Source organism: Bos javanicus, chromosome 1 (genome assembly GCF_032452875.1).
Source record: "Bos javanicus breed banteng chromosome 1, ARS-OSU_banteng_1.0, whole genome shotgun sequence".
Taxonomy (NCBI): domain Eukaryota; kingdom Metazoa; phylum Chordata; class Mammalia; order Artiodactyla; family Bovidae; genus Bos; species Bos javanicus.
The window spans coordinates 50,426,700-50,443,630 of NC_083868.1; the positions used below are offsets into that span (position 1 = coordinate 50,426,700).

Here is a 16,931-nt window from a genome sequence, read left to right on the forward strand (position 1 = left end):
CCCTATTTTCTCCTTAAAAATGACCGAAATGGAATTTAAGGTTGCATCTTGGCTCCAATGAACAGAAAAGAATTACAATACATTCACAGTTCTGTTGATTGTATTATATTAAGGGTCTTGCTCTGTTTCTGGGATTCATCTTTCTGAAAGCAAATCTGCTCTCCTGCAGACCAAAAATCTTCCTGGTATTATTTGGCTCATGTCCCTTTTTATTTAATATAAGATATTATTGTGTAATATGAGTGTGGGGGTGCCTGATAGTTTTAGCTCTTTTTCTAGCAATCTTTCCAAACTGTAAGATATGTGTAATATAGTTAAATGTCCTTATAATGAGATTATACAATGAGATTGTTCCTACTGGTCTTTTACACATAAAATAATTATGGTCATTCCTATTTCAGGTAAAGACATTTTGCTAAGAAGAAATTGATTTTTATGTAACAGAGCTTCTTTGTAGTTTGCTCTAACCAAGATTAGTACTTGTTATAGCAAGTAGCTATTAACTTCAGTCCTTCTATAAAAAGATACATTTAAGTAATTACCATTACTAGCTTCTTGAGAAAACTGTGTATAATTTAGTCACTTACATTATATGTACAAAGTAATTTGGTACTTGATGAAATGGTTAACTTGTGTTTGTGACTCTTGCAGATCCTACAGAGCAGGTGACAATACAAGTGCTGCCATCAAAAAATGCCATCAAAGAAGGGGACAATATCACTCTTAAATGCTTGGGAAATGGTAACCCTCCTCCTGAGGAGTTTTTGTTTTACTTACCAGTAAGTGATTCAGGATTTTTACTTGAGCTAGATGGCTATCATTCTGTCCTATTGTTTGGCAGTTGGCTGACATTAAGAATTGTATGTTCTTGGGCAGCTTAAGTGAGAAAGGATGTTATTCTTAGAGACAACGGACACCTGTGGAATGTCCTTTAAAAGTTTTTTGGCATATGCCAGTGTTCTTGCCTTTTTTTATTCAATGTTAAGTGGAATCAGGGACAAAGAGGAGAAGACCTGATCATAGGAAACCATAATGGTAGAAACTCAAAGTCTCATCATCCAAATAAACCAAAATAATCTGCTCTTCATAAGCAGACAAATATAAAATGTAGAATGATGATAGCAAATGGTTTGATGTGGATTCTAAATCCACACAGAGGGTGTTCCTGAACACGTCCAATATAGGGACACTTGTGTTGCCCATTATATTTAGCTTGATAGAGGAAAGCAATGGGCTATATCTTGCCATCATACATGGTCATGAAGGGCCATTTTCTTAACTTTTATCAGTATTGGAACTGAAAGAAGTGACATCTAGAGGATAATTTGGCTGTGTTCTAGATGTCATAGTGCTGTGGAACCAGACTAGGTGAGAGCTACGTCTGAGGACACTTGCTTGCTCTCCCATAGCCTTCTCAGGTTTGTGTTTGACAAAACATTGCTTTGGGAGAAGCCATATGCAACTCTTACTGTGTTTACTGCAGGGGTCTGTTCATTATGCTACCCACTGCATTGTTCAGTAATGCTTAAGACTATCAACCACAGATTACTCAGAAGACAAGTATAAGTGATTTCTTTTTACTTTAAGGAGCTTTCCTAGTGGCTCAGATGAAAAGAATCTACGTGCAATGCAGGAGACCCAGGTTCAATTCCTGGGTCAAAATCCCCTGGAGAAGGGAATGTCAACCCACTCTAGTATTCTTGCCTGGAATATGGGCAGAGGAACCTGGTAGCCTACAGTCCATGGGATCGCCAAGAGTTGGACACGACGGAGTGACTAAACACTTTTCACTTTCACCTTTATACTTAAATGTTGACAGATGATTCTATGTATCCTAATAAATTGACATAGTGTTTTTGTCTGATATGCAAATGAAAATTTTAAACTAATTACGTTTCTACATTGATTTTCAGGGATTACAGAGCCAAATTTGTGTCTTAGTTTTAGCAGTCACTATGTTTTTTGTTAATATATACTCCTAATACTTAAAATATATTTTTTAATTCTTAGTTACTAGTTCTTTTTTCTTTTAAAAATTTATTTTCTCCTCCCTTCCTTCCTTCCTTCTTCCCTCCCCTTCTACCTCCCTTCCTTTCTTTTCTCCCTCCTTGCTTTCTTTCTTTAATTTGATATATGTTATGTTTTCTTTTAAGCTCTCTCAAATCTTTTTGTTAAATTAAGAGATAAATGTAAAAATAAAATATTAGCTATTTTTTTAATTTTACTTTAACACAAGCCATAATGTCAAAATATATGCCATCAATACAATGTAAATTACCTTCTCAATTTCCTTAGAATCAAATTATCAGTTATTTTCCCAGGATTCAGATCATACAAAATCTAATATCATTTTTCCAATCAAAGAAACATATTCCTTTGTTTTTCTTATCTGAGAAAAATGTCATTTTTATCAACAAATACAACTGTTCTTATTGTAGCTACCAAGTATAATCATCTGATGTTTTTGCCTCTATCAAAAGGGACAGCCTGAAGGAATTAGAAGTTCAAATACTTACACACTGACAGATGTGAAACGCAATGCAACAGGAGACTATAAATGCTCCCTGGTAGACAAAAAAAGCATGATTGCTTCAGCAGCCATCACAGTTCACTGTAAGTCAATTTATTCTTCTTTACTAACTTCATTTGAAAGGCCTTTTCTCATAGTCTAACTCTGCTGTCTTTTCAAATAAATTGTACTCTATTTTTCTTAAATAATGTGATTTCGATAGATACACTAGAGACCATCAGAGTGAACCCAAATTTGGTCCTGCCATTAGAGTGGTAACATCTGCATATCTGATGTTACCCTTTGCCCTACAATATTAAATTTGCCCTACAGTATTAAAATCTTGAACAGATCTAATAATTGTAACTGTTGGCAGTGATAAACCTCTGTCTCCTATCTAAATGTCTTCAATTTGTGGTATTAAAATATTCATGTGTATCTTTTTTAAAATATTTTTTGGCATTGCTCTCTTTGGGATTGGAATGAAAACTAACCTTTTGCAGTCCTGTGGCCACTATTGAGTTTTCCAAATTTGCTGACATGTTGAGTGCAGCACTTTAATAGCATTATCTTTTAAGATTTGAAGTAGCTCAGCTGGAATTCCATCACCTCCACTAGCTTTGTTTGTAGCAAGGCTTCATAAGGTCCACTTGACTTCACACTTCAGAATGTTTGGCTCTAGGTGAATGATACCACACTGTTGTGGTTATCCTGGTCATTAAGAACTTTTTTGTATAGTTCTTGTGTGTAAGTTCAAACTACCATATAGCTGTACTCATTTCAAATGATTCTGCTCAGTATCCTTCAAGAAAGGCATCAGCAGTGTGTGAACTGAGAACTTACAGATTTACAAGCTGATGTTAGAAAAGGCAGAGGAACCAGAGCAAGTTGCCAGCATTCGCTGGATCATAGAGAAAGCAAGGGAATTCCAGAAAAAGCATCTACTTCTGCTTCACTGACTATGCTTCACTGACTAAAGCCTTCGACTGCGTAGATCACAACAAACTGTGAAAAACTCTTAAAGAGATAGGAATGCCAGACTACTTTACCTGCCTCCTGAGAAACCTGTATACAGGTCAAGAAGCAACACTTAGACCTGGACATGAAACAATGGATTGGTTCCAAATTGGGAAAGGAGTACATCAAAGTTGTATATTGTCATCCTTCTTATTTAACTTATATGCAGAGTACATCATGCAAAATGCTGCACTGGGTGAATCACAAGCTGGAATCAAGATTGCTGGGGGAAATATCAACAACCTCAGATATGCAGATGTTACCACTCTAATGGCAGAAAGTGAAGAACTAAAGAGCCGCTTGATGAAAGTGAAAGAGGAGAGTTAAAAAGCTGGCTTAAAACTCAACGTTCAAAAAATGAAAATCATGGCACGTAGTCCTATCACTTCATGGCAAACAGATGGGGAAACAATGAAAACAGTGACGACTTTTATTTTCTTGGGTTAAAAATCACCTCAGATGGTGACTGCAGCCATAGAATTAAAAGATGCTGGCTCCTTGGAAGAAAAGCTCTGACAAATCTAGACAGTGTACTAAAAAGCAGAGACATTACTTGGCAGACAAAGGTCTATATAGTCAAAGCTATGGTTTTTCCAGTAGTCATGTACGGATGTGAGAGTTGAACCATAAAAAAGGCTGAGTGCTGAAGAAATGATTCTTTTGAATTGGGGTGCTTGAGAAGATATTGAGAGTCCCTTGAACTGCAAGGAGATTCAATCAGTCAAACCTAAAAGAAATCAACCCAAATATGCATTGGAAGGACCAATCCTGAAGCTGAAGTTGTAATACTTTGGCCACCTGATGCGAAGATCCAACTCACTGGAAAAGACCATGATGCTGGGAAAGATTGAAAGCAAAAGAAGAAGGGAACAGCAGAGCATGAGATGTTTAGATAGCATCACAACTAAATGGACATGAATCTGAGCAAACTCTGGGAGATAGTGAAGGACAGGGGAGCCTAGCTTGCTGTAGTCCATGGAGTCACAAAAAGTCGGATGCAACTTATCAACTAAACAATAACAACAATCAGTTCAGTTCAGTTCAGTCGCTCAGTCTTGTCCAACTCTTTGCAACCCCATGAATCGCAGCACGCCAGGCCTCCCTGTCCATCACCAACTCCCGGAGTTCACTCAGACTCACGTCCATTGAGTCGGTGATGCCATCCAGCCATCTCATCCTCTGTCACCCCCTTCTTGTCCTGCCCTCAATCCCTCCCAGCATCAGAATCTTTTCCAATGAGTCAACTCTTCGCATGAGGTGACCAAAGTACTGGAGTTTAAGCTTTAGCATCTTTCCTTCCAAAGAAATCCCAGAAATCTGATCTCCTTCAGAATGGACTGGTTGCATCTCCTTGCAGTTCAAGGGACTCTCAAGAGTCTTCTCCAACACCACAGTTCAAAAGCATCAATTCTTTGGCGCTCAGCTTTCTTCATAATCCAACTCTCACATTCATACATGACCACTGGAAAAACCATAGCCTTGACTAGATGGAACTTTGTTGGCAAAGTAATGTTTCTGCTTTTCAATATGCTGTCTAAGTTGGTCATAACTTTCCTTCCAAGGAGTAAGTGTCTTTTAATTTCATGGCTGCAGTCACCATCTACAGTGATTTTGGAGCCCAAAAAAACAAAGTCTGACACTGTTTCCACTGTTTCCCCATCTATTTCCCATGAAGTGATGGGACCGGATGCCATGATCTTCGTTTTCTGAATGTTGAGTTTTAAGCCAACTTTTTCACTTTCCTCTTTCACCTTCATCAAGAGGCTTTTTAGTTCTTCTTCACTTTCTGCCATAAGGGTGGTGTCATCTACATATCTGAGGTTATTGATATTTCTCCCGGCAATCTTGATTCCAGCTTGTGCTTCTTCCAGCCCAGCATTTCTCATGATGTACTCTGCATAGAAGTTAAATAAGCAGGGTGACAATATACAGCCTTGATGTACTCCTTTTCCTATTTGGAACCAGTCTGTTGTTCCATGTCCAGTTCTAACTGTTGCTTCCTGACCTGCATACAAATTTCTCAAGGGACAGGTGAGGTGGTCTGGTATTCCCATCTCTTTCAGAATTTTCCAGTTTATTGTGATCCACACAGTTAAAGGTTTTGGCATAGTCAGTGAAGCAGAAATAGATGTTTTTCTGGAACTCTCTTGCTTTTTTGATGATCCAGTGGATGTTGGCAATTTGGTCTCTGGTTCCTCTGCCTTTTCTAAAACCAGCTTGAACATCAGGAAGTTCATGGTTCACATATTGCTGAAGCCTGGCTTGGAGAATTTTGAGCATTACTTTACTAGCGTGTGAGATGAGTGCAATTGTGCGGTAGTTTGAGCGTTCTTTGGCATTGCCTTTCTTTGGGATTGGAATGCAAACTGACCTTTTCCAGTCCTGTGGCCACTGCTGACTTTTCCAAATTTGCTAGCATATTGAGTGAAGTACTTTCACAGCATCATCTTTCAGTATTTGAAATAGCTCCAGTGGAATTCCATCACCTCCACTAGCTTTGTTCATAGTGATGCTTTCTAAGGCCCACTTGACTTCACATTCCAGGATGTCTGGCTCAAGGTGAGTGATCACACCATCGTGATTATCTGGGTCATGAAGATCTTTTTTGTACAGTTCTTCTGTGTATTCTTGCCACCTCTTCTTAATATCTTCTGCTTCTGTTAGGTCCATAACATTTCTGTCCTTTATCGAGCCCATCTTTGCATGAAATGTCCCTTTGGTATCTCTAATTTTCTTGAAGAGATCTCTAGTCTTTCCCATTCTGTTGTTTTCCTCTATTTCTTTGCATTGATCGCTGAGGAAGGCTTTCTTATCTCTCCTTGCTATTGGAACTCTGCATTCAGATGCTTATATCTTTCCTTTTCTCCTTTGCTTTTCACTTCTCTTCTTTTCACAGCTATTTGTAAGGCCTCCCCAGACAGCCATTTTGCTTTTTTGCATTTCTTTTCCATTCCATGGGGATGGTCTTGATCCCTGTCTCCTGTACAATGTCACGAACCTCAATCCATAGTTCATCAGGCAGTCTATCTATCAGATCTAGTCCCTTAAATCTATTTCTCACTTCCACTGTATAATTATAAGGGATTTGATTTAGGTCATACCTGAATGTCCTAGTGGTTTTCCCTGCTGCTGCTGCTGCTGTTAAGTCACTTCAGTCATGTCCAACTCTGTGCGACCCCATAGATGGCAGCCCACCAGGCTCCGCCATCCCTGGGATTCTCCAGGCAAGAACACTGGAGTGGGTTGCCATTTCCTTCTCCAATACATGACAGGTAAAAGTGAAAGTGAAGTCGCTCAGTCATGCCCAACCCTCAGCGACCCCATGGACTGCAGCCTTCCAGGCTCCTCTGTCTGTGGGATTTTCCAGGCAAGAGTACTGGAGTGGGGTGCCATTGCCTTCTCCAGTGGTTTTCCCTACTTTCTTCAATTTAAGTCTGAATTTGGCAATAAGGAGTTCATGATCTGAGCCACAGTCAGCTCCTGGTCTTGTTTTTGTTGACTGTAAAGAGCTTCTCCATCTTTGGCTGCAAAGAATATAATCAATCTGATTTCGGTGTTGACCATCTGGTGATGTCCATGTGTAGAGTCTTCTCTTGTGTTTTTGGAAGAGGGTGTTTGACCAGTGCATTTTCTTGGCAAAACTCTTTAGTCTTTGCCCTGCTTCATTCCGTATACCAAGGCCAAATTTGCCTGTTACTCCAGGTGTTTCTTGACTTCCTACTTTTTCATTCCAGTCCCCTATAGTGAAAAGGACATCTTTTTTGGGTGTTAGTTCTAAAAGGTCTTGTAGGTCTTCATAGAACCGTTCAACTTCAGCTTCTTCAGCGTTACTGGTTGGGGCATAGACTTGGATTACTGTGATATTGAATGGTTTGCCTTGGAAACGAACAGAGATCATTCTGTCATTTTTGAGATTGCATCCAAGTACTGCATTTTGGACTCTTTTGTTGACCATGATGGCTACTCCACTTCTTCTGAGGAATTCCTGCCCACAGTAGTAGACATAATGGTCATCTGAGTTAAATTCACCCATTCCAGTCCATTTTAGTTCGCTGATTACTAGAATGTCAACGTTCACTCTTGCCATCTCCTGTTTGACCACTTCCAATTTGCCTTGATTCATGGACCTGACATTCCAGGTTCCTATACATTATTGCTCTTTACAGCATCGGACCTTGCTTCCATCACCAGTCACATCCACAACTGGGTATTGTTTTTGCTTTTGTTCCATCCCTTCATTCTTTTTGGAGTTATTTCTCCACTGATCTCCAGTAGCATATTGAGCACCTACTGACCTGGGGAGTTCCTCTTTCAGTATCCTCTCATTTTGCCTTTTCATACAGTTCATGGGGTTCTCAAGGCAAGAATACTGAAGTGGTTTGCCATTCCCTTCTCCAGTGGACCACATTCTGTCAGACTTCTCCACCATGACCCACCTGTCTTGGGTGGCCCCATGGGCATGGCTTAGTTTCACTGAGTTAGACAAGGCTGTGCTCCTAGTGTGATTAGATTGACTAGTTTTCTGTGATTATGGTTTCAGTGTGTCTGCCCTCTGATGCCCTCTTGCAACACCTACCATCTTACTTGGGTTTCTCTTACCTTGGATATGGGGTATCTCTTCACGGCTGCTCCAGCAAAGCGCAGCCGCTGCTCCTTACCTTGGACAAGGGGTATCTCCTCACTGCTGCCCCCACTTCTGACCTTGAACGTGGAATAGCTCCTCTAGGCCCTCCTGTGCCCGCACAGCCACCACTCCTTGGAGGTGGGGTTGCTCCTCCTGGGTGCTGCCCCTGGCCTCGGTCGTGGGGTAGGTCCTCCCGGCCCCTGCCCCTGGCCTCCGGCGCAGGCGGCTGCAACCGGCGCATTTAGCGCGGGTGGCTACCCCACGTCCGAGGTCAGAGGCAAAAGCCGGGAGGACCCCATGCCCAAGAGGAGGCAGCCAAGAGGAGTACCCCACGTCCGAGGTCAGGGTCAGTGGCCAAGAGTGCCAGGCTGCGACGCGCAGGAACAGCCAACAGGAGCTACCCCATGTCGGAGGTCAGGGGCGGCGGCTGGGAGGAGCTACCCTGCATCCGAGGTCAGGGTCCAAGACCAGGAGGAGTTACCCCACGTCCGAGATCAGGGGCAGCAGCCGAGAGGAGCAATAACAACAATACATATACCTTAAAGTAACAAATTGTTTTATATTTTAAGTTAATATTAGAGTATTCTTGAAGTTTAAAAACTTTTCATTTGGCCTAGAAAAGTATAGATTAAGTATCTTTTTTAATTTACAGAGTACTCTTAATCCCTCAACCCAAGCAACACAAAGTTGAATAGACTCAAAGTTGAATATCTACCTCCTCCTTTGGAGGAGGAGGTAGATACCACCAAGAGTTGTTTAATGGTCTCTGTACAGAAGGACAAGAATTTTCTGGAAACATAACTTGAAAATCACCATGGACATACTTTTTAACCCTCTTTTATACACAAGATGCTCCAAAAGTTATATTTGTTCCCGGAGATTTAAAATAATAAATATATATAGAAAATAGACCTTTATTTCAATTCTCTTTTTTGTAATTCCTGACTGTCTATAGTACTGATGTACCCAATGCATTGTAGAAATGGGCAACTAATTTGAACTTCTCCCTGGTGACACTAGAATTCACAGCATTCTTTGGGCAAATGTCAGTTTTGCTTAGAGATATAGATGGAAGTTTTTAATAAGTCCATTGTACCCAACAACACCTCTAGCCATGACCCATTACAGTAAGGTTTCTTTAGACATGATCCATTACAATCCTATTCATTGTGTTTCTTTGTTTCAAAATGGAAAGAGATGTTAGAAACTGTTCTGAGAAAATGTTTCTAAATCTTTCACTTTACCGATAATGCTTGGAAAACATGTAGAAGAGGAGTTAAAACTTTGAAGGAAATGTAAGGCAGTACATTGGGGAATAGAGTAACCAGACGGTTGCTTTTGAGTGTCTCATGTTGGGAGCACACCCTGGAGGGCACTGTGGTGACAGTCGAATATTAAGATTCACAACCAAGCTACTTCTCTGTTTGCTCATTTTCATGTCGAACAGATCAGAATGTGTCTGGCATCAGGGGCAAGTTAGAGAGAAAGCAACTTCTCAGATAACAACTGTGCTACCTTTTCTCTGAGAACTATTCTGTCCTGGGATCATTTATTCAGTTTGCTCCATAGGGAAAAAGAAGTGAAGTGAGGGAATATAACCAGTAAATAGAATTGCCTGTGGAATAATTTTCTGTAATCATTGCTCATGAGATCTTTGGACCAGTAATCAATAATCCAGTGCTTAGAGATGGTACAATGTGGTTATGTTTAAGAGATACTAGCTACTCAGAACCCACCTGGATATCAGGCAGAAAGGGAAAGAGAGCAGAAGGATTAGACACAAGGCTTGGCTGCAGCTTCATAATAACTCAGTGATCAGCTGTGGTTAAAAAAAAAAAGAAAAATTAAAAGCATGCAACAGTTTAATTGAATTTCAGCACAATTTAATTGAATTTAATTTAAATACATTTAGGTTTTGCAAGGTAGGCTCTAACACTGGGCTTTAAAGCCTGTATTGCTCTTTAAAAGCTAAAGTAGTGAAGAAAATGAAAGTTGCTCAGTCGTGTCAACTCTTTGGTACCCCATAGACTATACAGTCCGTGGAATCTCCAGGCTAGAATACTGGGAGTGGGTAGCCATTCCCTTCTCCAGGGGATCTTCCCAACCCAGGATTGAACCCAGGTCTCCTGCATTGCAGGTGGATTCTTTACCAGCTGAGCCACCAGGGAAGCCCAAGAATACTAGAGTGGATAACCTATCCATTCTCCAGAGGATCGTCCTGACCCAGGAATTGAACCGGGTCTCCTGCATTGCAGGTAGATTCTTTACCAGCTGAGCTACCAACATTGCAAGTAAATCAAGATTTTCCTCTAAATTACATGAAATGAACCCTGGAGAAGGAAATGGCAACCCACTCCAGTATTCTTGCCTGGAAAATCCATAGACAGAGGAGCCTGGAGGACTACAGTCTATGGGGTTGCAAAGAGTCAGACACAACTGAGCAATTAACACTTTCACTTTCACATGAAATGAAAACATAAAAATCCTACTTTAGCCTACTTATCCTAAATTGTTTCCAAAAAATCAAGATTTGTTTTCTTTTCATAGATGACTAAAGGGAGTGGATAGAGAAGTGCCCACCAGCACTTGCACATGATAGCAGAACAGACCTCTCATTAGGCTTTCAGTCCACAGAATCATAGTTGCTGAAGTACTAGTCCTCTGCTGATTCATTCACATATAGATTCTTCATCTGAGCTTTCAAACTCCATCATCATTCTTTAAAAAAACTTCTGTCTTCTCACTGGCAAGTTATCTGTCCAACTAATAAAGGCTTTAACTCGACCTGAATTGAATTCTCATCTAAATATAACTCAACAAAATTGTCTGAGGAAACTCCACTTTTCTATGTGATAATGTATATTTTTATATTAATGAGAAACTGAGAAACATGCTTCTTCACTTCATTCAACAATAGTTTTTGAAGGACTACAATGTGCCAGGCACTGTGGATACACAGTGACAACTCAGGTCATGGTCCCTACCCTCATGATGCTTATAGCCTAGTAGGTGAAACAAGTATTAAAAATAATGTTGCAAACAATCAACAAATTGTGATTATAACATGAAAAACCAACGGGAAGGACAAGGTGCAATGGCAAATCCCCACTGCCATAGGATAGAGTCCCAACTCCATATGGCAGTCTTCCAAGGTGATGCCACTGGTAAAGAACATGCCTACCAGTGCAGGAGACTTAAGAGACATGGGATTAGTCCCTGGGTAGGGAAGATTCCCTGGAGGAGGGCATGGCAACCCACTCCAGTATTCTGGCCTGGAGAATCCCATAGACACAGAAGGAGCCTGGCTGGCTACAGTACATAGGGTCGCACAGAGTTGAACACGACTGAAGCAACTTAGCACAGATGCATACAATAACTCTAATAATGTCTAATAGGCTTTGTCATCTCTGAATGTTTATTTAACTAATGAATGAATACATCTAAATCACCAAATTGAAATGGACTTCCCTGGTGGCTCAGACAGTAAAGAATCCATCTGCAATGCAGGAGACCCGAGTTCAATCCCTGGGTCAGGAAGAACCCCTGGAGAAGGGAATGGCTAGCCAGTCCATAATTCTTGCCTGGAGAATTCCAAAGACAGAGGAGCCTGGCAGGTTACAGTCCATGGGGTTGCAAAGACTAGTACTTTCACTTCACTTAGTATGGCAAGCATAGTCCCTCATAGGCTAGCCTTAATTACTTGTATAGGTTTATCTTCCATGTGTTTTAACCACTGATACCATTTTACTCACCATTGTGAAATCCACCACCCTCTCTTACCTCTTTGTCTTTACTTATGTGGCAGAAGTTTTACCAACATCTCCACTTATCAAAGCCCTTCTCAACCATCAGGGGCCACAGACAGATATCACCTCCCATACAAAACCTTTATTACTGCCTTGAAACCCAGTTTGGTTCCGTTCTCCACTCTCCTATAAGTCTTTGCTTGTACCTCTGTCTGTAGCCTTTACTCTAGTTTTTCAGCAAATATGTCTTGAGCTCCTAATCTATAACACCTTTACCACTAGGTACTGATTTCATGCTGCTATGTAGTGTCATCACATAGAGTGCATATTACCTCTACCTCAAATTGTGAATTGTAAGCTCATTATTCATCTCAGTATCTCCTGTCAGTGCTTGGAACCTAGTAGCTGTACAATAAAGGTTCTATTGAACTGGATTTTCCTCATACAAATCATACTATGACAGTAGTTTTTTATAGAAATTACTTTCCATCTGAAAGATTATACTTCCTTAGATGTGTTTATGCTGTGTTTTTAAAAAATGGTATCTGCTGACAATGTACCTAACAATAAATCTTATTTAAAATTTCAACTGGAGAGAACAAGATGGTGAGGAGTAGGTGGATGTGGAACACATCTCTCTCCACGGATATATCAGGAATACACCTTCAGACACAGAAGTGCATGCAGAACACCAGCTGAGAGCAGACAGGAGTACCTGATCAGTGGAAAAGATTATATAAAACCACGCCAAGCTCAGTAGGATGAAGAAACTAGGGGAAAAAACAGGAGTGTTAGTAGCACTGGACTTGCACTTCTTGTGTAGGGGAACTGAAGCGATGGTCCGATCCCTACATCAAGGCAATTATCTAAGTCAGAGGAGAAGCATTTAAGGCTGAGAGTGAAACAGCTGATCTGTGGCAGTCTAAATGGAATGAGAATCAGATAGTCCTTGCTGCAGCCATACACATCCCAAACAGGAATGCTGGTCCCCTGGAAGGTGCAGCGGCTGGGAGCTGGGGTTTAGAAATTGTGGAGCAATCCCAGAGCAAGGGATACTGTTGACTGCAGAGAGACAGATCGAGGGGATGTGAGGGAGGAGATCGTGGTGGGAAATGCCAGTGGAGGAAAACCAGGCAGCCATGGAAGCAAGGCAATAATGCTGAGTCACACGTAGGGGGTGGAGCCATCACCATAGCCTCTCTCCCCACTTGCCAGCATCAGCAGCTGAACAATACAGACGCTGGCCCATCAAACACCTGACGCACTGAACTACAAAGTAGGACCCCACCCAGGTGCAGAACTAGAGTAGGACCCCACCCAGGGTGCCCCTGTAAGTACCTGACACACCAATCTACACAGTAGGACCCCAGCTAGGGGGCCCTTCTATGTGCCAAATAACACAGAAGGACCCCAGGCAAGGGAACCCACTAAACGCCTGAATGGGTGGAGCTATGGAGAAAGACTGGCCAAAGAGACCTTCTGATCGCCAGCTACAAGAGGCTCAAAAAAAGACCCTGATAGGGCCATAACTTCTGCAGCGGAGGCAGTCTGTGTCCCTACACACTTGGCACTGCCAGGGTCCCTGCAAGGCAAACAGCTGCACCACCTTCACACTCAACTCTCAGTGGGGCAGAGCTGCCACAGGCCAAAAAAGTCTTTCATCTATGCGCGCAGGGTCACTTCGGTCCTGTCCGAATCTTTGAGACCCTGTAGACTGTGACCTGCCAGGCTTCTCTGTCAGGGAGGGGGATTCTCCAGGCAAGAATACTGGAGCATATTGGCCAATACTGGTTGCCATACCCTTCTAGAGCACTATATTTCCTGCTGCCCTAACTGCCAACTTCCCTGGGTACCTGTTGCTGTCAGAACCCCTGCAACCCAAGCAGCTGCACCACCTCCACCTGGCCCTCACAGGGACAAATCCAAGTCCTCCAGGGCAGCCTCAAGAACAAACCTCAGTGGATGACCCACATGTAGAGGTGGAAATAAAACCACAACTGAAACACACGGGCAGTGTGGCTAAGGAAGACCCAAAACCTTCCCACCAGCTGTGCAAGCTACAGATTAAATCCACACAATCAACTAGGCAGACTCTGTATCTATGGAATATATAAAAGGTCATTTAGAGCTTCCACAAAAGAAAACGCACTAGTTCTGATAGCTGTGGACATTGGAGGCAAGAACACACAGGACTAGGACCAGAATCTGAGTTGAATCTGAGTTGCTTTGCCCAAAGCAGGTCCAGAGATCAGCACAGTGTTGGAGGGCATCCTAGGGAGGTAAGGTAGACTGTGACTCCCAGCAAGGGTAAAGACCCTGACAGCAGTGACTCAAGAAAAACATTTATTATTCTTATGTTTTGACTTGTTCTGTGGAATCTTTTGGACTTTTTTCTTTTTGTTTCCTTTTTTGAACCCCCTCTGTTGTAGTTGTCTGTTTTATTGGCACTATGAAATCCAATTAAGCTTTTGAGATTTTTTTTTCACAGTCACATTTTTTTATTGTTATAAACCTCTGCCTCTATGTTGGGCTTTTGCCGTTCTGTGGAGTTTTCCTATTTTTTTTCTTTTTAATTTTTTTAAAACTATTATTGTTTTTTCTACATTTATTCCTTTGTTTGCTTTTCCTACTGTTCTTTTCCCCTTGTTAATCTTTAACATATATAAATCTTTTTTATCTACCTCTATTTAACTTTGCATATATATATTTTTCTTTCTCTCCTTTCTGCTCAACATATTTGTTAGTTTTATTTTCATTGCTTTATTCCCCAATTGGCACTTTGCTTTAGTTTTGTTTTCCAGTTTGTGCTTTAGTTAGTTTTGTTCTGGTAGATATAATTTTTGATTTCCTTGATTTGCTGGGTCAATCGACTGTACTTTATTTTTGTTGGGCTGTTTTGATTTTGCTTATAGATGTATATGTATATATTCAGTCACACTTTTTATTGTTGTTATAAACCTCTGCCTCTACATTGGGCTTTTGAAGTTCAGTGGAGTTTTCCTTTCCTTTTTTTTTTCTTTATTCTTCTGTTTTTGTTTTGTTTTCTTTTCTTTTCTCCTTTTAATAATTTTAATTTTTAATTTTTTTAAACCTATTATATTTTCTCTACATTTATTCCTTTGTTTGCCCTTCCTACTGTTCTTTTCCCCTTGCAGTTAATCTTTAATAAGTATAAATCTTCATCTACCTCTGTTTAACTTTGCATATCTATTCTTTCTTTTTTTTCTTTCTTTCCTCTCAACATATTTATTAGTTTTGTTTTCATAGCTTTATTCCTCATTTGGCACCTTGCTTTAGTTTTTCTTTTTTTTTTTTGAGTTTGTGCTTTAGTTAGTTTTGTTCTTAACTGGTAAATATAATTTTTTATTTCCTTTGTTTGCTGGATAAATCAACTGTACTTTATTTTTGTTGGACAGTTTTGACTTTGCTCATGGGTATATATATGTGTGTGTGTGTGTGTGTGTGTGTATGTATTCCATTATCTTAATTATTATTTGCCTGATTTTGTAACTGCCATTTGTCTGGGGTTCATCTTTGATTTCTCATTTTTGGATATTTGTTTTAATTTCACTTAATGCCATTAAAAAACCACTTGTGGAATCTTCTTTTCTGACCAGAGACCAAGCCCTGAGCCTTTGAAGTGGAAGCACTGACTCCAAAACCTTAGACTACCAGGGAACTAACCCTAAGGAGTATCAAATAGTGAGAACTCACACAAACAAACCCCTTGAATACAAGACCCAGCATCACCCAACCACCAGTAGCACACTGTGCAGGACACCTCATCTAAGCAACAAACAAAAAAATAATATAAACCCAATCATCAGCAGAGACGATTACCGCCTCACTCAGCCTTGCCCATCAGAGGGAAAAAACAAACAAAAACTCAGCACAAATCTCACCCTATAAGAAGCTTACACAAACCACTGAATCAACCTTAGGATGGCAGAAACCAAAAGGAAGAAAAAATTAAACCTTCTTGAAGGAAAGAATTCAACTTTCCATGAAGCCTTGGAAAAGGAGACCTCAAACACAATAAGTTAATAATAATGAAAAGGCAGAGAAATATTATACAAATGAAGGAACAAACTAGAAACGAGAAGTACAAATAAAAGAAGAGGAAATAGGCTAACTACTTGAAAAAGAATTCAGAATAATGATAGTAAAGATCAAAAATATTGAAAACAAAATGGAGAAAATGCAAGAATCAATTAACAAAGACCTAGAAGAATTAAAGAATAAACATACAAAGACAAACAATACAATTACTGAAATCAAAACTACTTTAGAAGGAATAAGTAGCAGAATATCTGAAGCAGAAGAATGAATCAGTAAGCTGGAATATAAAATGGTAGAAATAACTTCTGAAGAGCAAAATAAAGTAAAAAGAATGAAAAGAACTGAGGATAGTCTCAGAGACCTCTGGGACAATATCAAATGCACCAACACTCGAATTATAGGGGTCCCAGAAGAGGAAGAGAAAAAGAAAGGGTATGAGAAAATTTTTGAAGAAATTATAGTTGAAAATTTCCCCAACATGGAAAAGGAAATAGTCATTCAAGTCCAAGAGACACAAAGAGTCCCATACAGGATAAACCCAAGGAGAAACATGCCAAGACACATACTAATCAAACTAACAAAGACTAAATACAAAAGAAAGAATATTAAAAGCAGCACAGAAGCAACAAGTAACATACAAGGGAAACCCCATATTCTTAAGAGCTGATTTTTCAGCAGAAACTCTGCAGGCCAGAAAGGAATGACAGGATATATTTAAAGTACTGAAAGGGAAAAATCTTACAACCAAGATTACTGTACCCAGCAAAATTCTCATTTAAAACTGATGGAGAAAGAAAAAGCTTTTCAGAGAAGCAGAAGTTAAGAGAATTCAGGATGACCACACCAGCTTAACAACAAATGTTAAAGGGACTTATATAGTCAAGAAATACAGCAGAAGAAAAAAGATCTACAAAATCAACCCCAAACAATTAAAAAAATGGCAACAGGAATATATATCAGTAATTACTTTAAATGT

General features: G+C 40.2%; 1 protein-coding gene across 2 annotated transcripts in view; it reads left to right on the top strand.

The window, feature by feature from the left end:
• Positions 1–16,931, top strand: part of ALCAM (activated leukocyte cell adhesion molecule) — a 228,626-nt gene that overhangs the window by 176,769 nt on the left and 34,926 nt on the right. For both annotated transcript variants that reach the window (XM_061384142.1, XM_061384211.1), the window contains exons 7-8: positions 652–779; positions 2,481–2,613. In XM_061384142.1, the coding sequence (XP_061240126.1) occupies positions 652–779; positions 2,481–2,613 (261 nt within the window). The remainder of the gene's footprint in view (positions 1–651; positions 780–2,480; positions 2,614–16,931) is intronic.